Source organism: Vulpes lagopus, chromosome 3 (assembly GCF_018345385.1).
Source record: "Vulpes lagopus strain Blue_001 chromosome 3, ASM1834538v1, whole genome shotgun sequence".
Lineage (NCBI taxonomy): Eukaryota > Metazoa > Chordata > Mammalia > Carnivora > Canidae > Vulpes > Vulpes lagopus.
In genome coordinates this window covers 92481559-92505158 of record NC_054826.1, presented here as the reverse complement: position 1 = coordinate 92505158, position 23600 = coordinate 92481559, and the positions used below count along the sequence as shown (strand labels likewise).

Here is a 23600-nt window from a genome sequence, read left to right as displayed (position 1 = left end):
AAGTAAACTTTTGTTAGGTGTTGAACAGAACAAACACATTCTACTATTTCTGTCTCTGTAGTTCTCCATAATATGAGACAAAATCTAAAACATGAGAATGGTACATATAATACAAATAATGTATAAAAATCTCTCTTGTTCTTTATGGTGAAGCACATCTTCCTTTTTTCTTTATTTTTTTCTCTGCCCCCATCCCTTATTTTGCCCCCATTATATATATTTGGTTGTAATAACACTGTTTCTGTTGGATAAAATTATTGATAGGAAATGAAATTAGAAATTAATAATGTAGAAGTAAAAGTTTATATAAGATTTTATAGGTGGTGAAGTGCTTGATTCCATGTGGTTAAACCAGAGTAACAAAAACTTCGAGAATGTCTCTCTTTTTATTTTGAAGAAATGTACCACAATGTGTCTACATTTGTTTTCCTCATGTTTCTCTGATTCATGGGAGTTAATTTTCAACAAAAGCAGAATTCTATACTAATGCGTAAGACTAGTTATTAATGATAGAGAGAACAAAACAATGTTGCAATAAAGCAAAAACTTTCTGCACAGAGGAACAAAAATAAATAATAATGGCAATAATCATGATGATGATCAAGAATGCTAATGAGCTTTGATAAAAGAGTCTGGAAAGCAAAGGTATTCTAATAATAATACATACTGGAAAAGAGAGCATGGAAGGTGAGTTGTGTAAGAAATTACATTTTCAGTGTCAAGAATCTAGCATAGGAAATGAGGAAGTAAGACCACAAAACAATAGATTCCATGTATACAAGCAACAGAAATGACAAAGTGCTAGCAGAGATTTCTTTGCCTTGCAGAATTATGCTAATACATGTCTTTTTTTGTTACCTTTATGTTTCTCTAACTTATCAGGAGATTCGAACCCAAAACAGGCAGAACAATGTTTTACTATGATGTCACTGTTTTAGGAAAAAGAGCCAAAAATTTGAAAAGTAAGCTTTCTGCAAATACAAAGATGTCATTGTTGCTGCTGTTGGGCTTCTAGAATAACTGTATGATTGTTAATTATTAAAATAGATATTAATAGTGGGTACAATTTGTCTTTGAATAGGAGTGCTATGCCACTAAAACACACACAGTAGAGATTATAAGATCAACAAAGTGCAGAATATTAGAAAGACTTACTTTTAAGCTGCAATATAGCCAAAATATACTGTTAAGAATCATCTCACGAATGAATATTGAAATAGCCATGTTTTATTGGCTTTATTTAAAACTATCTACAAGTTGAACAACCTTTTCAAGCCTTTCTTTTTCCTTTTTCTTTTTTTTTTTTTTTTAATACTTCTGCAATTTGCTGGAGCAATGATTTCCTTTCTTTCTTTTTTTTTTCCTTTGACCTACAGTGGCTAATATGATTTTGGTGTTTCAGTAATTATGTCAATTAATGTGTGCTGAGAGCAATTTCATTTGTTGAAATTGATACCAGGTAAATATGCAGTTAGTAGAAGGTTGTCTCTTTAAGATTTTGTATGCATTTTTACAAGATTAGTCACAATATGGACGAGTAGAGTCTCAAACATAAATAATTTCTAGTTAGTGATCAAACTGATATCCAGTTTATATCCTGACAATTGAAAATAAAATTACAATTTCTTTCCACCTTATCCTACCAATCAAAGACATATTATTGGATGATCAACTGTCACAGTTTGCACAACATGGTCAAGTTTTAGCACTGAATGTCCTCTATCTTGGGAAACCCTTTGGATCTAAACAAGCCAGGAGAGTCAGCCACCTAATACACACACTTTTTTTGAAAAGGAATATGATACTTACAAAGCTCTATTTATAATTAAATAAATTTAACATATAGGAAAGCAATTTAAAAATAATTTTCCATCCATATTACTACTAAAATAAAGTGACAATACATGTTCTTGTGTTCTGTCTAAACTTTACATAGACAATATAATTAATAGTTCTAAAAGCAATTGTCACAAGGTATGTACAATTCTGTTATTAGTTAACAGATAAATACCCTTACAAATTCTAATAAATCCATAAGGTTCCATGTTATAAGTTAATTATCCTTTATTGTAGAACATTTATGTTGTTTTTATTTTTCCCCATCATAAGTGATAATGTTGTAAATATCTTTGTATATATAATATCCCTCTTTTAAATTTAAGAAATAAAACTTTGGAGAACAACATACATAGGGTAGAATTGTATCAACAACACATAAACAGCTTAAATTATCAATATTTTCTTCTGATAGCTCGTTTCTTATCAGTTATCCTGCTATTTAAATAACAATTTCATGAAAAATCCTGATAATATGAGCCCATCCTAGAACCTGGGCAACATTCTTTATCTTTATCTAATAGTTGAAACAACAATGTGTTTATTTGTTCTGAACATCAAGAAATTTTCATTGCAAGTGAAGATGTTGTTTTCTCTTTTTAGGATTTTTCAAAAGAATAAAGGCACTTGAAGAAAAATGAGATCACTGGATATTCAATATTTCAAAAAGAAACTCTATTGGGTCCCAAAATTTACAGAGGCATTGAGGAGTTCAGAGATACTACCAACTAGTTTTTAAGGACAGATGCTTGATAGGAGCCTGTTTTAATACCAAGTCCGACAAAATAAACTATCCCTCGAGGCCTCATTTTAGGAATTCTGAAGTAAATTTATGAAAATCCAAAAATTTAGTCTTCATCTGTACTATAATTAAAACACAACCACCTGAGTCTACAAAATCTAAACTCAAAGACACGATGGATAAATCATCAAGCCAGGTAACATTTATTGAGTACTTGCTATTGCCTGCCCAGTCCCTACCCTATAGAGATTACCAAGTGATTAGAAAAGATCACAGGATGTGTATATAATAACAAAAATTATAGAAGAATACGTTCTAGAACAGTGACGTAAAAAAAAAACGTAAAAAGCCTTGTCTCCTTGTGCATCTGCATTATTTATAATGACAAAAAATTGTAAATCATTGATAACGTCATTCTAGATATGTCTCCTCAGGCAAGGGAAACAAAAGCAAAAATAAACTATTGGGATTACATCAAAATTAAAAGCTTCTGCACAGCAAAGGAAATAGCCAATAAAACTAAAAGACAGCCTACTGAGAGGAGATATTTGCAAATGGCATATCTGATAAAAGGTTTCTACCCAAAATACATAAAGAACTTGTAAAATTCAACATCCAAACAAAAATAATCCAATTTAACAAAATGGGCAAAAACACGAACAGACATTTACTTCAAAGAAGACATATAGGGCAGCCCCGGTGGCTCAGCGGTTTAGCGCTGCCTTCAGCCCAGGGCGTGATCCTGGAGACCCAGGATTGAGTCCCATGTCAGGCTCCCTGCATGGAGCCTGCTTCTCCCTCTGCCTATGCCTCTGCCTCTCTCTCTCTCTCTCTCTCTCTCTTTCTGTGTGTCTCTCATGATTAAATAAATAAAATCCTTAAAAAAAAAAAACCCAAAGAAGACATATAGATTACCAACAGACACATGAAAAGATGCTCAACATCATTCATCATCAGGGAAATGCAAATCAAAACCACAATGAGACATCACCCGACACATGTCAGAATGGCTAAAATTAACAACACTGGATGCCTGCATGGCTCAGTCGTTTGGGCATCTGCCTTCAGTTTGGGTCGTGATCCCTCTCTTCAGGGAGCCTGCTTCTCCCTCTCCCTCTGCCTGCTGCTCCTCTTGCTTGGGCGCGTTCTCTCTCTCTCTGCCAAATAAATAAAAAAAAATCTTCAAAAACAAATAAATAAAATCAACAACACAAGAAACAATAAGTGTTGAGGAGGATGTGGAGAAAAAGAAACCCTCATGCACTGTTGGTGGGAATGCAAGCCACTGTGGAATGGAGTCTCCTCAAAAAATTAAAAAATATACTCTATGATCTAGAAATTGCACTACCCCCAAAATAACAAAAGAATTCAAAGGGATATAAGCACCCCTATGTTTATTGCAGCATTATTCAGGATAGCCAAGTTGTGGAAGCAGCCCAAGTATCCATCGATTGATGAAGGGATAAAGAGGATGTGGTGTGTATATATACACAATGGAATATTATTCATCCATAAAGAAGAATGAAATTATGCCATTTGCAACAACATGGATGGAGCTAAAGAGTATTATGCTCAGGGAATAAATCGGGCAGAGAAAGACAAATACCGTGTGATTTCACTCATATGTGGAATTTAAGAAACAAAATGAACAATGGAAAAAAAGGCAACCCCCAAAACAGACTCTTAAATATAGAGAACAAACAGATGGTTACCAGAGGGAAGGTGGGTAGGGAGCTGGGGGAAATAGGTGATGGGAATTAAGGAGCTCACTCATTATGATAAGCACTGGATCATGTATGGAAGTGTTGAATCACTATATTGTACACCTGAAAAAAATAGAACACAGAACGTTAACTACACTGGAATTAAAAAAAATGTAAACCACTAAATGTCTGTTGAAAAGATATAAATAATTCTGTTATGGAATAGCCACACATTAAAATAGTAGGCCACAGTGAAAATAAATGCATAGGAACTATATGTATCAACAACTTTCAGAAATAAAACACTGAATATAAAAACAAGTTTTAGAAAAATACATATAGATTGATATATTTAGATATATTTTAAAATATGCAAAAAATACTCTATGTGGTTTAGGAATACTTCTAATAAAGTAAAAGTATAGAGAAATGAGTGCAATAATAATCATAGAATTTAGATAATGATCCTCCCCGGGGACAGTGAGGAAAAGGAAGTGGGAGGAGGGAAAACACAATTTCAGAAGAGGGAATTGTGAACACAGGAGGATTCAAGGATTTTGGATTTTGGATTTTTTTTTTTTAACAGGCTCCATGCCCAGCCTGGAGTCCAACTCAGACTCCGAGATCAAGACCTGAACTCGAATGCTCAACTAACTGTGCCAGCCAGATGTCCCTGGAAATATTTTGTTTCTAAAGCAAACTCATGGAGAGAGTACATGATTGTTCACTCTATTAATTTGAAATCTATAATAATAAGTAAAATGCACAGAAGTTAAAATGCCACAAAAGTAGAGAAGAGGCCATTAATTCTGAATGGAAGTAACAATCAGAGTAAGCTTTTTTGGAAGAGTTGGCCTTGAGGGATACATGGGTCCTGATGGGTGAAAAAACATTCAGCAAGTTCAGATGGCAGGAAAGGAGGTTCTGGGCTGATGTACCAGCATGGCCAAGGCATGCAAGTCTTCTAGGCAAGAGCTTAGCTCGGGATATGTAGAAACATGCTATATAATAAAGGAGGTTGATAGCGTAACTGGGACCAGACCACAAAAGGGCTTGAACACAGAAATGTAAAATCATTATTATGTGTTACTTTATTTTTTAAAAAAGTTTTATTTAAGTAATCTCTGCACCCAATGTACAGAGATCAGACTCACGATCCTAAGATCAAGAATCACATTCTCTTCCAACTGAGCCAGCCAGGTGCCCCAATAATTATTATGTTTTATAAATAGAAGCTTGCAATTATGTCTGGGCTATAATTTATTATATTCTTTATGTAATTCCAAAGGATTGATAGTTTTTTTCAGCCAGGATGTTATCCATCCTGAATCTGATCCTTTCAGATCTATATTGCTCTTTAAATAAGAATTTTTTTAAAAATTACAATTTATCACAAGTCATCTACCAAGTCCAATAGAGAAATTGTTCCTCAGGGTATAACCCTGTAATAAATACAGAGGTCTTCCACTAAAGTCATTTAAAGTTTTTTCTTGTGATTATCCTACAATTTTCCATCTGATCACGTTAAGTAGAAAGCATTGCGCTGAGAAGGGACAGGAAGACTGGTTAATTTTGTGGAAATCTAAAGCTCATTAAAATTTGACAGAAATACCTTTTTATATGATCACCATTTGGTTACCAGCAGTTATCTTTCATTGCCTTCACAGAGCAGTGTCTGAAGACTATGGGTTGATCCACGTGTCATTCATCACAGGCACCCAAAAGATCCAAGTTTAGTGTACAATATTATGGAAAGTGGCACATTTAGGATGTTGAACCACACATTTCCTCCCCCCACCTTTTTTGGAACATTAAAACTGCGGTTTGAAAAGCAACTTACAATGCAGAAAAAAAAAAAAATTAAAACAGCAGGCGCTAATTAGGGCAAAGTTACAACAATGTTCTCGCTGATGGGCTACGTGTCAGTTAACGCAAGCTATCACTTCTCCCCGGGAATACTTATTATTAAAAACAACTTATGAGGGTTAAAGAAGGGATATTAAACGAATGTGTGAGTCTCCTTGTTTGCTCATTTGGAAATGGCATAAAGATAGATCCATTAACCAGCTCAGTTCTACCTTGGTCTCAGGGCAGACACACACGCAAAATAACAAAGTTACAAACGACCAAAGCATAGACCTGAAGCTGACTTGAGTTAAAAATCAATCTTCCTAATAAATTAAATTCAAATACTATATACTGGTATGTAATATCAAGAAGGATGCACTAATAATTGCCGTGTTGGCAGAGTGCAAAGTGCAAGACTTCAGAGGGATATAAAAATTTAGTAATTTAGAAAACTTGATACCAAAAATAACTATCACCACTTGGAATGCTCAGAGTTTAGCTCAGTCATTGAGCTATGATAATATTCTCTGACTAGTCAAGGTTGAATGTTCAAGATACAGTTTGAGTATTAATCATCGATTCGAATAAAAGATGGCACAGCTGGAGAGGCTCTCCTGCGTTAAGTATTTTATTCCTGAACACAGATTAAGATTTTCCCTTTGTGTTTTCCAGAACCACTTGAGTGTCTTCCCTACTAAACAAGCAACCTCTTATGGAATTATTTCTTCAGCTTTACTCTTTATCAACTACAGTCTTTTGGCAAGGAATTTGCCTAAGCTTTTGCTGATACGAATTATGAGCTCATTCAAACTGCCCATTTCAGGTTAAAGCTTTATCTTTCATTCTGCCGGGTAAGAAATCTGATGATACGCTATGCTTTATTTTAGTTTACTATACCGTATTCCATTGTGTGTTCACACTGTGTGGTGTTGTGTGAATAAACCATAGTTTATTTATCCATTTTACCGTTGATGAGCATTTGGACAGTGCCATTAATTCATGAAAAAACTCAAGTGTTCTATAAATACTCATATGTATACAAACAATACCCCCCCCACTCATACATAGCATTTAACATGTTTTTGAAGTTACGCGTATACAGAGAAGTGCGTATATCATAACAGTACAGCTTGATGAATTTTTACAAACTGAATGCACATGTGCAACCAGCACCAAGTCCAAGAAGCAACATGATCAACTCCTCAGAAGCCCTATTTATGCCCCTTTCCAGTCATCAGCCCCTTTAAAGGTAACTACGGTCCTAACTTCTGCTAGCATAAATGAGTTTTGCCTGTTTTTGCACAACACATACTCTTGTGTGTCTCACTTCTTTCACTGAGCAAGCATTATATTTATGATATTAATATATGTTACTGCATTTGGAATTAGATTGTTCATTCTTATTGGTGCATAGTATTCCATTATATGAATATATCACCAATTATTTACCCATTGTTCTACAAATGAACATTTGAGTTTTTTCCAGTTTAGGGGTTATGATAATACTTTGAGCTGTTTAATATCTTTCAGTACACATTTGACATTGGTATATTCCTAGGAAAGGAATTGGTGGGCCATGGAGTGTTCATATGTTTAACTTGAGTAGACACTACCAGTTTTCCAAAGTGTTTGTACTCTATACATAGCATTTGATTTCTAGGGGAATCATTCTGAGGAAGGCATTCAGGATAACCATTAAGAGAACAAGTTGTGGAATCACTCAGGCCAAATTCAGCTTACGATGAAAAAGCCATGCTACCTACGCTTGACTATTTATTTATTTCTTTATATATATATTTTCTTTTGAGAGAGAGAGAGAGAGAGAGAGAGAGAGAACACACATGTGGGGTAGGGCGGAGCAGGGAGAGGGAGAGAGAATCTTGAGTAGGCTGCATGCTTAGCATGGAGCTGGAGGTGGGGCACCATATCAGGATCCTGAGCTACCGAAATCAAGTCTGACACTTAACTGAGCTATCCAGGAGCCTCTTTGCTTGACCTCCTTAAGCCTCAGTTTACTCAACTCTAAATATAATAAAACCTTACTCAAAATTCATGAGAATTAAATATTATAACTTAGAACAGTACCTGGCACACAGTAAGTACTTAGCTTATTATATGGTGGTTATTAATCATTACAACATTAATCATGTTGCTCTTACAACACAGATGATATGGAGAATTAGAAATAGATATGGGCAACATAATCCACAAACAATTTTAATTCTCTGATGGAAGAAAATTGAAACTCTGACCCAAAAGGCATTACCAATTCCAGTGAGCATTGCACTTGGACCCTGAAAAAAAATCATTTAAACATTATCCCAAAATGCATTTGCAAATTACTCTTGCTAGAGGCAAGGTTCTTGGATGCAGTGCATTACCATTCTTTTTTTTTTCCCCCCCTACCAGACATTACTCTTTAAAGACAGGACTGCCAAGGGCTACTCTGGGAAGTCACTAATATTATACTTTTTATTATATTTGCCAATTTCACACCTTCCTCAACCCAACCCCTAAAGTTGTGAAACGTGACTGTAACTGCAAGTTAGTTCTTAGTTTTCACTGAAACTTATCAGTATGGAAAATGTCTTCCACATTCCCAAAAGCCCTAAGAGTGAACTCAGATCCTTCCTTTAAATGACAAAGAACTTGCCTTTTTTTTTTGGTAGGCGCGAACTTGAAAAACTTAGCGTGGATTTCAGCAGGTGCTGGGACAGCATCCTAGAGGTTAACACAAAAGTTACACTCTGTCCAGAGCCACAGCTAACTGCTCCGGAGGCAGCAAGCTCAGTTATGCTAGGTAGATAGTTTTAGAAGGAGGCACCGTGTTCTTAATAAATTGAATCAGATTCCATATATTGGTCGCTTTTCTCAAGAAATAAAGCACAGCATCTACTTGAAAGCATATCCTTTGAGGAGGCCAGTGGTAGACCTGAAAGGGAATTTTTTGAACATTTAATTGAAAGTTTGATTTACAGATGAGAAAACTAGTCATTTAAGAGTCTCTGCTTAAGGTCAGATGGTCTCCTCCCTGGGCAGGCAGAACGCCTATTCACAGTTCAGTGGTTGCCTCTCTCTGCCCCTGTAACTTGTTTCCTGTCATCCTCCCACCCTGCCCCCCACCCCACTCCACCTTGGTTTCATAAAGATCCAGAAAAGAGGATGCTGAAGGAGTGTGATTCGAGGCAATGGTCACTGAACGGTCAGAGTGCAAGGTGAGCGAGGCTCGCCTGCCTTGCCACAACCCAAGATCCGAGGAGGACCCCGTGTCTCGCGTACCACTGAATTCCCAGCTCCCAGAGCTGTGCCCGGCGCGCAGCAGGCCATGAATGAGCCAAGCACCCCCGAGTAGGTCAGGCTGTCACGCCCCTTCTTTACCACCTCCTTCGGGTTACGCTAATTAAATGCGTAGGTCTAGGGAAGGGGCGAAATGGGGGACGATGTACGAAGGGTGTAGTAGGGCGCCCAACCCATTGTGAGCAATCGGACAACGTCAGTTCATCTCCGTTTCTCCTCTGGGCGCTCTGGGGGATGAGGGGGGACGTGACGCGGCAGCCGAGTGCCGGGGCCCGGCGCGGTGCGGGCTGGCGGCTGGCGGGTGGCGGGAGGCGGGAGGCGGGTGGCGGGAGGGGCTGCGGCGTCGCTGACCCGCGGATCCAGCCCCGGGCCCGAAGAGCGCTCAGCCGGTTCTCCTAGAGGGGCCGGCCTCGGTGATGGATTCTGGGCGGCAGTCAACTCTTCGATACAACTTTTTGTACGCCATGAGCTACGCTGCGGCGGCGGGAGGGGCAGCGATGGGAAAAGCCGGGAGCCCCGCCGCCCCCGTAAAGGGAGCCGGCGGCGGTCGGGAGGCGCGGAGGGCCCGGGGTCACGGGGGCGCCGGGGCTCTCGGTCACCCGCTGAGCGACCACGTGGGAGAAAAGTTTCCAAGTCCGGCCGCGGGGCCCCGTCCGTGCCCCCAGCGGGGCCGAGGCCCGCCCTGCGCACTCGCTGCCTTCTCCGTCGCCGGCAGGCGCGTCTCCCCCCGGGGAAGCCCCGGTCGCGGCCCCGCTCAGGATCCCGCCTTGCGTCGCTGCGCGGGCCGCCCGGGAGGAGCACCCCGAGCACCCCCGAGCGGGCTGCTCCGGCGGCTCCGGCGGGCCCGGGGCAGGCAGGGGCCGAGGGCCGAGTGTCCCGGAGAGGCTGCGGGGGGCGCGGAGCACTCGGGGGGCCGTGGCCCGCGCGCGCCCCCGGCGTGACCCGCAGGCCCATCGCCGCTCCCACGCCCCGGCGCGTCAACTCCGCGGGGCCCCGGCCGACCCCGGGCGGGCGGCCCCCGCCACAGCACCCCGCGGGCTCCCGGTCCCGGCTCCCCTCCGCCCCCAGTGCGCAGGCCCGGCCGCCCCAGCGCGCATGCCCCGGGCTCGCGAGCGCGGCCAGCCCCCAGCCTTTTGCTTTCTACACACTCTACAACTGGGGAGGGGGCGGGGGCGCGGGCGCGGGCGCGGGCGCGGGCGCGGGCGCGGGCGGGGGCGGGGGCGCCCAGCGGGCCACGTGATCCAGCCGGCCGCGGCCGCGGGGCGGGAGCGCGCGCCGAGCGAGGCGCGGGGAGGGCGGGGGCGCGTGCGCGCGCGCGCGTGCGGGCGGTCGCGGGGCTGGGCTGAGGCGGCGGCGGCGGCGGCGGTGGGCCGGCCGCGGAGGGGGAGGAGCGGGAGCTGCGCGAGGCGGGCGGGCGGGCGGAGGATGGGGCCGTGCCCGGGCTCCCGCTGCAGCCGCCCGGGGACACGCCGTGCACCCTCCGGCTCGGGGCTCTCGCGGCGGCGGCGGCGGCAGCGTTAGCGGCGGCGGCGAGAGCGGCGTTCCCGGCGCTTCCCGGCCGCGCTTGTCCCTCGGGCTGGGCGGAGAGGAGAGGCGGCGGCGGCGGCGGCGGCGGCGGGCGGCGGCGGCACATCGGTGTCTCTCCCGCTGGAGGCTTCTTTCTGCTCTGGTCGTCGACTGGCTGCGCGCCCCCTCCCTGTCTGAGGAGGGGTGACCTCTTCTCCGGGACCTGAAAACAAATTTTTTTTTTTTGTGAGGGGTGAGGGGCGCGGGGCGCGGGGCGCGGGGCGCGGGGGGGCGGGTGCCGGCGCCAGGGCTGCTCCTCCTCTGGCTTCATCCCCTCTGCTCCCCGCCCCCCGGCCCCGAGAGGCGAGCGCGCCCCACAACTGCCCCAGCACCCTCCGCTGCCTGCGGCGCGTCCCGTGTCGCCCTCTCCGCGCCCGCCGGGCTCGGGATTATGCTCTGCTCCCCGGGGGGCCTCGTCCCTCAGGCCGCCCGGAAGCCTTGGCCTCGGTCGGAGGCGCCCCTGCAACATTTCGGAGGCCGGGAGTGAGTTTTCCGCGAGGCGAGTGTGAGAGGCGGCGGGGGTGTCCCCGTGCCGGGGGCGGGGAAGTTCCCGGCCCCCACTTTGCCGCGACCGCCCGGACCCGCGGTGCGAGCGGGGGCCGGCGTCGGCGGGGGCGGGGGCGGGGGCGGGGGCGGGGGCGCGGCGGAGCATGGCCGCGGGGAGGGCTCCCCGGAGCCTCCCCGTCTCTTGATCAAAGCATTCCGCTATTCTGATTTATTGCCTGCTTGGGGAGTTATTTTTTTTCCCTTTTTCTTGCCTCTGAAGGAGACCTGTGTGTTCAGCCATTACTTTGCTGGGCGCTGCTCACAGGAATCTCCGACCCGCGGTGCCGCGGGGAGGGGGAGCCCCGCACCCGGGCCGCTCGCGCTCGCGCTCGCCCTCGCCCTCGCCCTCGCCCTCGCCCTCGCCCCGGCCCGGCCCGGCCCGGCCCCCCTCCCCTCCCGCCCTCCGCCCCTTCCCCCTTCCTTGCTCCTCTCTTTCTTCCCCTCTCTCCCTTCTTTCGGCCGCCGTCTCCCCCGCGCCCTCCGCGGGGCGGAGGGAAGCCGAGGAGCGGGAGGGAGGGGTTGGTGTCAATTTTTTTTGTGTGTGTGGCCGCGGCCGGAGCCTGTGGCGGGCGGCGAGCGGGGAGAGCCCGGCGCGGCAGAGCCATGGATGGCCCGACGCGGGGCCATGGACTCCGCAAGAAGCGGCGGTCGCGGTCGCAGCGAGACCGGGAGAGGCGCTCCCGGGGCGGGCTGGGGGCCGGCGCGGCCGGCGGCGGCGGGGCCGGCCGGACCCGGGCGCCCTCGCTCGCCTCGTCGTCGGGCTCCGACAAGGAAGACAATGGGAAGCCCCCGTCCTCCGCCCCGTCCCGGCCCAGACCCCCGCGGAGGAAGCGGAGAGAGTCCACCTCGGCCGAAGAGGACATCATTGATGGATTTGCCATGACCAGCTTTGTCACTTTTGAAGCGCTGGAGGTAAGGGGGACCCCCCTCCCCCCGGTCTCCCTTTATGCACGACCCCACTCGGCTGCGCCCGGCTCTGCCGCCTTCCCCGCCGCGCTCCGGTCTGTCGGTCTTGTCTGTCTGTCGAGGCTGAGGTCTTATTGTTGGGGGGGTGGGGCGGGGGGGACCCGGGGGCGCGGGCAGACAGGCAGGCGGCAGGAGGGGACCGCGGAGCCAGCCGTGCCTGGTCTCCTCGTCCCCTCGTTTTCGCTCGCCTTTCCCCCGCGCCCCCTCCCTGCACCCCCTCCTCAGCAGATGGGCAGGGAGAAAGGGGTTCAGGCATCACAACAATGCGCCCCCCTCCACGGAGAGCTCTGCCCCTACTCCTTCCTCTTCTCCCTCCCCAATCATGGCTCCTTGGCTGGTGGAAGTCTCTTTGCTGGGTTTGGGGCGCCCGTGGACGGTTCTGTGTGTGCTTCCCACAGAACCATATGTCCGTGTGTGTGTGTCTGTATAGTATATACCTTTCCTGGTTCTGAGTGTCCTCGGGACTCGAGACTGATGGGGGTTTTGTGGTTTCTTTGCCCCCCCCCCTGCTTTTTTTTTTTTCTTTTTTTTTTTTTTTTGGTGAAGCTGGGGAAGGGGGCGTTTTCTCTTGGTTGGGAGAAAGGAGGGAGGAGGGGAGAGAAGAGAGGAAAGGATGGAATATCTCTCTGTTTTCTATGTGGGGCTCTACTACAGAAAGGGTTAATTATAATATCATCTATACACACAGGCACATTTGTGTGTGTGTGTGTGTACAGGAGCAGTTTGGTTAAAGGACAGAAAAAGGTACACCAGGGAGGACTGGTGGGAGGAAAGAATAAAATCCTAGCTGGCATCTGAAGGGCTTGTCACAGAATTGTTCCTCTCCCTTTCCTTTTTTTTTTTTTTTTTTTGGTGCTTTCTTTTCTTTTTCTTTCTGATTGGCTTTGTGTGTGTGTGTGTGTGTGTGTGTGTGTGTGTTTCTTTATTCCTTGGGCACCTGCAGCGTTCATTTCCAAATCCACATTTTCCTGCAGCTACAGGCTCTTGGGGGGTGGGGTGGGGGGTATGGGTAGACCGGGACTGTCCAGGGGCCTGGGGTAAACTGTCTCTACCTGGAGGGATCCGATTTGGTGCTGCCATCAGTCACTGGCCTCTACTGATGTAACAACCCCCTTTCCTCCCCCCACCTCCCTGTCCCCACCCCCAACACACCACACGCACAGAAGGCTTTGAGATTCTGCAGAGTTGGTCCCGCTTTCTTAAGCACAAAACCAGATAGGAGTTGGTTTCTAGTATTTCATGCATCTGATGTGATGATTTGAGGTTCCTGAAGGAAACTTTTCCCTTACCCTTTGGCTTTTTTGATGTTATTATGGTATTGTTTGAGATGATCAGATGTAAGCTTTGTTAATGACAGCTTAAATCTCACACTCTGTAACTGCACAGGTTTAGATTGCTGGTTCTGTGCGTGTGTTTGGGTGTCAGCTTTAAATACTAAAAAGGAAGCCTTCATGTCAGGGTTGTTCTTTCTGTTTGAACTGCTTTTTGGTTGGGGGCTGCTGGTGGTGATGGTGGCCAGTGGTTGGGGAGAAAGGGAGGTTGGTGGTGGATGGTGGCCATAGATTTTGATGTTAGTTATTGAATCAGTTACCCTTTGGTTCTAGAGCTGGTGATTTATTGGCTAAGATGGACCTTACACCATTATTTTGAGTGTTGAGGCTCACCGCTTATTAGGATAATTCTAACTGTGGCTTTAACTTTGGCAAGGTGGGAGGGTACTGTACAGTGTGACCTTTCTGTTTCTTTCTGTTTCTCTCTCTCTCTCTTTAAAACAGGGATTGAAATGGCAGCATGTATCCTAATAAGGCTGCTGGATTTGGGTTCACCATTGCTATCTGTGGTGGGCTTAGGACATTATTTGTAAGAGCCAGTTACAAGTGGTTCTGCTTTCTGCATGGTTATTCTGGGTTGCTGTGTGTCCCCTCAAGTAAGTGAGCAAGAGGGGCCTGCATTTTCCCAGGAACATATTTGAAGGCCAAGTAGAGGTAGATGTAACTTATGCAAAATTTTTATTGTTTATACTGTTTGTTCATTCATTCATTCATTCATTCATTCATGAGAGACACAGAGAGAGGCAGAGACCATAGGCATAGACAGAGGGAGAAGCAGGCTCTTTGCAGGAAGTCCCATGTGGCACTCTATCCCCAGACACTGGGATGCTGACCTGGAGCCACAGGAAGACTCTCAACCGCTGAGCCACCCAGGCAATCCCTATTGTTTATACTTTTAATAAACAGATGTTTGACTGGGCTTGAGATGTGTACATCTATCCCTTTGGCTCTTGAGAGAAAATGTGCCCATTCTGTTTTTTTTTTTTGGGGGGGGAGGGTTTAAAAAACTTAATTTTTTAGGAAAGATTAAAATCAGAGTGTAGCATTAATAACATTCCTTTCCTTACTGTGATTATTTTTTCTGCTGCTTTTCCAGATTCAAAACCCAAGTTACTTTGGTTAACTGAATGCTGTGCTACCTTCATATCTAAATACCATCTAGAGATCTGTGTGTAGGTCTAAAAGGTCTAACTTTTTAAAAAGTTTCCTTAAAACTTTACAGAAAAATTTAAACATAATCAAAAGTAGAGAGAGCAGTATAATAAACTGATATACCCAGCACCCAGGTTCAACAGCTACCAACTCGTGGCTCATCTTGTTTCATCTGTAACTCATCTACTCCCCACTCTGAGATGGGATATGAGAAATAAGTAAATATTTCTACATGTATGTCTTAATGCTAATGACTCAGAAGGAAAACCCACCAGACACTCTGCAGTACCATTATCACACCTAAATAAATCGACAACGGTCCGTTCAAAATACTCTCAACTATCCTGTTAGTATTTACATTTAGGAGGGCTGGCTTTTGTAGGAGCGATGTAAATAAACTTCTCATATTAAAAATACACAGTGGGGAATAAAAATCATCATGTATGTCTGGTTCTGTGGGGAAAAAAGTTGGATCTGTTTGCTGCTTATCACATTTGTGTCCCTGTTGGATGGTCAGACATATGTGTATAGTGATCATTAAATCCTCTGGTGTCCTACTGTTCTCAGTTTACAAGATTTACTGAACTATCACCACGAAATGTGAGGATTTATTGGGAAATAGGCAAGTAAAGTACGAACTTGGACAGAAATATATGTTAATGGAGTGCTTGTAAATGTTAGGAATTATTATAGATGCCAAGAGTTACCACAAGTACCTAATTTGTTTTTGTGCCTTGTGTTTAGAAATAAAATCAAATGACACCACGTATCATCAAGGCTGCTGCTAGTATGATGTGATAAGAAACCAGAAATCTTGGCTCGCACAGCTAAGTTTTTAGCTTATGCTGGTTCAGAATAGTAGCTGGCAAACTGTAGAGTCGTGTACTTAGAATGTTAGTGGATTCATTATTTGACTCCATGATTTTGTCCTGAGTACCTGATTTCAGCTTCCCTTTTAAAGGAGAGGCTCCTAGGTCGTGATGAAGTGGCTGATAAAAACTATTTCGATTCAACTCTGGTTTTACAAATACTGGAGTAAAGGCAAATGAGAGAACCTGCATTTTTATGTTGATTATTTTTCACTCTTGTCTGGTTTTTATTTAAGATGATGAAAGCTGTAGAAGTAGTTTGAGAAGTCCCACACTTTATAGGCAGTGAAACTGGCTGAGGTAGTTTCATATTCTGCAGGGACACTTGTCTCAAGTAATTATGCCCTGAAGTTCAAGTATATGATTGTGAAGAGTCTTATGATAAAAGATAAGAGGGTAGGTGAGGAGGCTAAAGTTGAACATGGTGTTCTTTTTATTATGCATTTGAGAAGCAGAATTACCATTTGGATATAGTATCGTTTATTTGAATATTCTTTGAATATTCAAATATTGAGGGTGAATATCCCCAGATATTGTGCCTCATTTTTTTTTAAATGGCTTTCAGCCAACAAAGTATAAATGGAAATGTTGGGGTTCTAGTACTCTATGTACCCTGATGTGCCAGATAATACTGCCTTTCAGTTCTTACTTGGATTTCTTTCTGTGTAGTCTTGATTAGGAAGCCACATGAACACCATCGCTGAAAATTTCACTTTGTAAATCCATCATTTCCCCTCTGTGTTATGCACTGGGTTTCAAGGGCAGCCTCCTTCTATAAAACTGACGAAGGGAAGCAAAGATGAAGTTGGTAGGATTAGCAGACAGGAAGCCAGTTGGAGTTTTGCAGACTAGCGAAAATGAAGGCACACTTATCTTTGGTGGTTAGAGGATCAGACCAAGCTTTCATGTGGTCTTCATTTCCTAGTTGTTTCAGGGCTTACCTACACATTGGTAGCATAAATAGACTGTACAGAATTTGATGTACTTACAACATAACATAATTTACTATCGTCGAATCTCACTTATTTCAGTTGTTTAGAAAACATTAGTCATGTTCCTTCCATCAGCAAATATTTATGGAGTGCCTAGAAAGAGAGGAAAAAAAAAAAAAACCACCCCTAAAATATATGTAGTATCTTGAAGGAGTATGTTGATAGATTAAGTCCAGTACTTCTAAAATAATTTTGAGACAGGCCCTCGAATATCTAATACCAACTAAGTGCAGTGAGCCTTCAGAGAAAGGGTAGTGAGATAGACTGAAGTGTTTGAGAAGGCTTTTTGGTGAAGACTGGGCCTAGAGGTTGAAGAGATTTGGATAAATAAGGAGTGAGGGTTGGGGAGTGCATTTAAAGGACAGGGAATAGTGTGGAAGCACAGAAACAAGAGGATTGAGAAGATGCTATTTGATTAGGGCTTGGTGAGCATGGAAGCGCTGGTAGAAATGAGTTACAGAATTATGTAAGTGGACCCCTGTGCAGACCCATGCTCCTGGGTTGGCCTTCCTAACTATTGAGAGACTTTGGGAAATTACTCTCTAAAAGCATAATTTTCTTCATCCCTTAGTTGAGAGGTTTAGACTGCTTTTACAGCAAAGATCCCCAAGGTGGAAGGGAACCTAGCTCTGCTGGATGCTCATAAATCGTGTTCCAGATTAAGGGAAAAAAAAAAAAAAAGTGAGCAAACCTCAAGTAATTTTGGAATTGGATGGGCAAGACAAAATTAAACAGGTGACTTGTTCTGCCAGAATTAAAAATCTTTTTTACTATGCAAATGTGAATTTTGAGTATCAGAGAAGTAAGGCAGTGCTCTGTGCCTTATCTCCTAAACTTTGACCAAAGGGCACTTTTATTCTTGGCATTGTAATCCACAATCTGATATGGTGAATGCTGGAAAAGATCTCTTAGGTCCCCTCCACATCTCAGAACTTGGTGGTCTCTGAGTACAGGGTGAGTGGGCTGGTGATAGACAACCTGGAAAATCAGGCACAGAAGTTTGGAGTTGGAATGGAGGCTGCTGCTTAAGTGAAATTGCTAAGGGGAAGGGGAGACGTATATAATGATGATCAGTCCACTTCTCTTGATCCCTTGTCCTACCTGGTGTCATTCTTTCATTGATGTTAGCAGCCCCTCTATGAGGAGAGTGTTGGTAAGTGATTCTCATTAATAGTCCTTTCAGTTTGATAGCAGCCCTGATGCCAGCGGTTCTGATGCCACCAAGCTGTCTTCCAGCCAGTGTGTTTTATTGTCTCTTAGTCCTTTCTGATTTCCTGTACTGCTGCTTTTAGCAAGCTGGGAAAGAAGGTTGGATGGCAAAGGAGGTTGACAGTGATGTTAAAATAAAGGTTTCAAATTATTTGCCTTTTGCTCACTTATGCATGAACTGGTAGTTCAAGAAAGGTCAGAACCCTTCTGTTAAACAGCCAGGGAAAGCTGTAGAGCTGTTTTGGGTGGATTTTTCACTTTCTGTCTTTGGAAGTTTGGTTTGGGACTACAGAGTAAATGGGTCAGTTGCAGCATTTCACTTCTAAGGTATGCATAGCTTTAGGATCTAAGGAGTTTCTAAGGGGTGAGAAAGTTTTCATAAAAGGAAGAGTGGGAAGAATGTGCCTGGTTATGGATTTACTGTATGTACCGAGTTTGAGTATTTTACTGTACAAGGCAGAGCACCAGTTCAGGTGTATTTATGTGAGATGAGGTTGAAGATTGTGATATGATGGTTCCGTGTGGCTTGTGTTACTTGTTGAGATTTGGAAGTAGGATAGGATATAAATGATTTATTTTAAAAATAAATCACAAAGTTAGTGATTAGCCTTTGATCCACTGACAGTGTTCTCTTGAAAAGGGGTTAAAAAAAAAAAACTGAGCATTCACCATGATTCAGGGAGGATTGAGGATGATGAAGAGATTCTGTACACGTCTATACAACAGTATTATATATAGTAAAAAAAAAAAAATGGTGATTATTAGTTTGAGAGAGCTTTAGGATTAGATATGTGCCCAAACATAAAATAATAGTTTAGGCCAGCTGTTAAGGAATCGTTAGGTCCCCATGACTACAAGATTTGGAAGATTTTGGACAGAGGATCTAGTAGCACTTCTTGATGAGAGGGGTATGTGCATGTGTGTCCTTATGCAGAGGGTGGTGGATGATGGGTTTACATTTTATTTTACCCCTATGCTCTGATTAGTTAAATATACTAAATGAAGCCTATGTTAAGGTGCCCCATGCTATTTTTTTCCTCCTCAAGAAACAACACTTTTTTTTTTTTCTTCAGGGTTAGGATTAAACCTGATATTCTGTAGATCTAGGAAAAAGAACTTGGTAATGGGTTAGCAACTGTTCATTTGAGAAAGTTCTAAAAAAAAAATGAAGTAGATTTTGAAATTAAGATTTGAAAACTCTCAAATAATTGAAGTTTGGAAGAGCAAGATGGAAATTAATTTGGTGAAACCCAAGACAGGAGAGGATCACAAACAATTTAGAGACATTATTAGCTGTGTCAGAACTGTTTTTATTATATAATTTGTACCTGTTTCATAAGTAGATGCATGCAGATTCCCCCCCCCTCCTCCCAAGAGGGGCATAGAATTATAAGGCTGGTGAGAACCTGAATTTATCTTTGTTCTTCCAGGTCTGAACTGTGTTCTTTCATTTTTTTTCTAACAAGCCTGCAGGGCAGGGAGTATGCTGTCAGTAAATTATCATTATAAGGTCACAAAGAATAGGTTCTCTTTATGCTGTTAGTAACCCAGGAGGGGGGAGAGTGGGTTTTTACATAGTCTGGATTTCTTTGCTTGCTTAGGAGGAGACTAGGCAAGTGTAGGCTTCTGTGGCTTAGTCGTCTTTAGGTCTCCGGTTCCATCCTTTGCAAGGTGACCTGTAGCCTATAATTAATTTTATAAATTGGAAAGCATATTTCTTGCTGCTTTCTTTGCAGGTGTTTTATTTTACAGATTAGTGTATACAACAGTTTCATCGTGGGTTCCAGTTAGATTCTGTACCTACCCAGTGCTTGCTTGCCGCTTGCCTGCCTTCCTTCCTTCCTTCCTTCCTTCCTTCCTTCCTTCCTTCCTTCTTTTTCCTTTACTGAGGTAGAATTATCAATATTAAATGCAATTGCTAAAAGCTAATGGATTTAGGAAGTTGTAGATGAAAGGTGGAAACTTTAAAATTGCACACTTTTATTATTTGAGTTTCACCTGTCTGAAGGACTCTGATGTGGGGGAAAATTGCTTGCCACAGTTGTCTAGGCTGTTACAGCTCATCATTCTGATTTCTCATTCATATCTGAACTCCGATTAGAGTTTGCCTGAGCAAACACAGATTACCAACTAATACATACAAATATATTTTTAAAGACTTGCCTGTCATTTTGGCTTGCTACTGTACCTCATGGTGTCCTATCTCTTTGGTACCTTTTTTAAGAGCCTTGGAAAATCCACGTGCAGTAAAATGGAGTCACTAGAAGAAAAGGGACAAGCCCACAAGTTTGTAAGTAATGAAAAATGTCTAATGCAGGTTTTGATTCAGTTTTGGCAGAAAGCCTTAAAATTGCAGGCACTTTGTGATTGGTATTAACTGAGGCATTTTGAAATGACGTGGGCTAGATACTGAAGCACAGCCTGTGAAGACAGATTGTGACTCTTGGTTATATGGGTGAAATCTGATACTTTCCTTTGGCAGAGGTATCTGAATCTGGGATAGGGTTTAAGTCAATGCCAGGGTCAAGTTGTGATGAAACCTAGGGGATGTCATTTTCCTTGTGTCCTCACACCTATCTGCCACGGTGGCACACAAACCTCCTGACCTCATTTTAGGTTTCTGCAAAGTCTCTTTCTTTTTCTTTTTCTTTTCTTTTTCTTTTTCTTTCTTTTTCTTTCTTCTTTTTTTCCTGCAAAGTTTCTGATGGCAGTGATATTTTAGAGCTTGAAAAGAGAATTTAAGAGAGTCCATTATTGCAGTTACCACTCGGTAGTTACACTGAAGTAGACATTTTCTGGTTGTTAGGGTCCCTGTTCAATTATGCTTGCTGGATAAAGGTTGCTGGTTGTTCAGTGAATATTTTTCTTTAGTAAAAAACTGAGTAAGAAAACACATGACTGGAGATGTAAATGAAACAGGGGTCGAAGATTAGATTATCACTTGTTTTCTAAGCCACATGCTACACATTCCAGTGTTCTACCTATTTTCTCTGCTCAGTTGATGAAAATAAGGAAGGTCCTGGATTGTGCTGTTGTAAAAAAACGATTTTGTATCATTCAAATGAAATTACACTTTCATTGGGGCAAAAGGGGAAAGAGGTGTTTGCAAAGTTGGCTCCTTGCTCATTGCTTATAGGGATCAGTTTGATTCCTTGTCAAAATTACATTTTGAGATTAAAGTGCACTGCTACCTCTTTAGGAGGTATTATCCTAAAGTTAGGACCTCAGCTTTTTTTTTAGAGCAGTCTTTTAATCCATTTCACTCTGGCCACTGTTGGCTGATGTGCTTCCCAAGCTTGGGAGTGGCATTAGAGGCACAGATGTTGTCTCTAGTCCTGTAGTTCTACCTCTCATTTTGCAAATGAAAACCCCAGAGGGGTTAATTGGCCTGCTCAAGATCACACTGGGAGTTAACACTCTCACTGTCACCCACTGAAACTAGGAGACTGCTTCAGCTTCATTGTTGGGTTCCCAAGGACTGGGCATCTAAGGAGGAGGTTGTTTTGTTTTGTTTTGTTTTAAAAAAAACAAAAATATAATGCAAATGGGGATGAATGCCTATGATTGTAAAGCTTCCTATTTTTTCTGATTGAAATAATCAGAAAATCAGGTTCTCAGTATCAAGAACCTTTTTAAAAGCATTCTGCTTTAACCCAGTGTATCACTCTGTAATTCGTTGGCCTTTCTCTGTGGGTGCATTGGTCTTTTCTAAATCCCCTCCCCCTCTACTTCCCACAGGAGGACGTAGATGAAAAAGTAAATATTAGGATAATGATATGAAGGTTTCTCATTCTTGAATGTCCAGTGGAAAGATGCAGCAATTATATGGGCAAAAGATGCCTTAATATGGGCTACTTAAAATTTTCATGTGTTTTATTTGGATATAGTATTTTCTTCACCCTGGTAACCCAGAGAAACTCAGAGCCACTTAATGGCATTGGTAGCAGAATATTTGAAGTGAATTTAGGAGAATAGTTAAATTCTCAACCAAACTTTTCTTCTGAAGAAGAAAGACTCAAAATATTAAATCCATATGACATGTTGGCTAAGGCATCTTGCCTGTTTATTGCTGAACCAGAAAATTTATAACAACTGTTTGTCATGTGTATATATTTATAGCCATTCATATAATGAAAAGAAGTTTTCATGAGATTGTAATAACATATCAAGATGGATGTAATTAAAACAGAAGCAGATTGACACCCTGAATTAAATGCAAACCATAAACCAGGATACCTGAGCATTGTGCCTCACATATTTGCTGAAGGGGGCAGTCAGCCAAATATGCAAATAAAAAGACATTGATGAATTTCCTTGGGTGTGTGTGTGGTTGCAGAGAACCCAACTATTTTATTAATCTTTTATCAAGCATTGTTTAGGTTTGCAGCAGCAATGGAATGTATTAATTTGGCAGACCAAATAGCTTAGGACCAGAAAGTAGGAAATAATAAGGACACATGATTGATATACTGCTATAAATAACACATGCGACTGACAAAGGGGCTGAGTAATCTTTAGATCTGTGCTTGATGTCATTGATGGAGTTGTTAAACCAGGATGTTTGGGTTGAACTTCAATCAGGGAGGCTACCTCCCATTTAAAATGCAGACCTATCTCTAGTTGTACTCTGAACTGATATGTTGACAAAATTGGTGTAAGTCGAATTTTTATAAATTGGATCAAATGCACCAAGGGAATCTTACTGTGAAAAATATGAGGTGTTTTTATTTTTTATTTTATTTTTTAGAACATCAAGCTTAGTATTCTCTGCAGGGAAGCTGGGATTTTGGTAGAGTGGGTCTCTTTAGATGGGCATTGCTTTCCTTGAGACATTTTTCTGCATGTGTTCCCTGTGTTCCTGGAAGAAAGTGATTGTGAGACTTGCATTTTCTGTTCAGGTTTCATACCTCACTTGGTGCTTCCAGGAATAATTGGTGGTGATTTGAATAAGCCCGCATCATTCAGATTTCAGAGGGCGGTTTTCAAGTGTGTACTAAGGAGGGTTTGTGGCTATGATTATGGAATATGATTTTCATATCTGTTCCATGGAGGAGTCCAGGCATGTCATAATCACTTTAGAATCATAATTTTAGGGCAGCCCTGGTGGCTTAGCGCCGCCTTCAGCCCAGGGCATGATCCTGGAGACCTGGGATCGAGTCCCACATCGGGCTCCCTTCATGGAGCATGCTTCTCTCTCTGCCTGTCTCTCTCTGTCTCTAATAAATAAATTTAAAAAATGTTTAAAAATCATAATTTTATAGAAACATCTTACCTATAATTTTTTGATATGACAGTTTAGTTTTAAAATTGTAAAGATGCCAAATGCAGGGCTGTATTGTTATTAGGGAAGTTGGTGACATCTGTTATAATCTTGTTAACCAGGGGAGGAAAATGCTTTAATCAAAACATCTAATTATGCCCTCTCAACTGATAAAAGATCTTTTGCTAAATTTTTGGAATTGGCCTTAATGGAAGAAGCTGGCCTCCACAGGAACTGTGAAGTAAATTTACTCTTTTTATTTTGAAAAACTCTTATCCTTCAC

At 43.0% G+C, this 23600-nt stretch overlaps 2 protein-coding genes across 5 annotated transcripts in view; one reads left to right on the top strand and one right to left on the bottom strand.

Moving 5' to 3' along the window:
- Positions 1 to 6494: 6494 nt before the first annotated feature.
- On the bottom strand, positions 6495 to 10500 carry LOC121487686 (basic proline-rich protein-like). Its single transcript, XM_041749649.1, has 2 exons — positions 9409 to 10500; positions 6495 to 9061 (listed from the first exon to the last, which is right to left on the bottom strand). Exon 1 carries the CDS (start codon positions 10378 to 10380, stop codon positions 9628 to 9630), a length of 753 nt encoding a protein of 250 aa, XP_041605583.1. The 5' UTR covers positions 10381 to 10500; the 3' UTR covers positions 6495 to 9061; positions 9409 to 9627.
- A 911-nt stretch (positions 10501 to 11411) lies between these two features.
- The window catches only part of AUTS2 (activator of transcription and developmental regulator AUTS2), a 1147829-nt gene continuing 1135640 nt past the window's right edge, over positions 11412 to 23600 (top strand). For all 4 annotated transcript variants that reach the window (XM_041749190.1, XM_041749188.1, XM_041749189.1 and 1 more), the window contains exon 1: positions 11412 to 12450. In XM_041749190.1, the coding sequence (XP_041605124.1) occupies positions 12142 to 12450 (309 nt within the window). In that variant the 5' untranslated portion in view covers positions 11412 to 12141. The remainder of the gene's footprint in view (positions 12451 to 23600) is intronic.

What these genes read in the sequence shown, in the direction of transcription:
- LOC121487686 (XM_041749649.1), bottom strand. Translation starts at nt 10,380, where the DNA reads ATGGGCCTGCGGGTCACGCCGGGGGCGCGCGCGGGCCACGGCCCCCCG.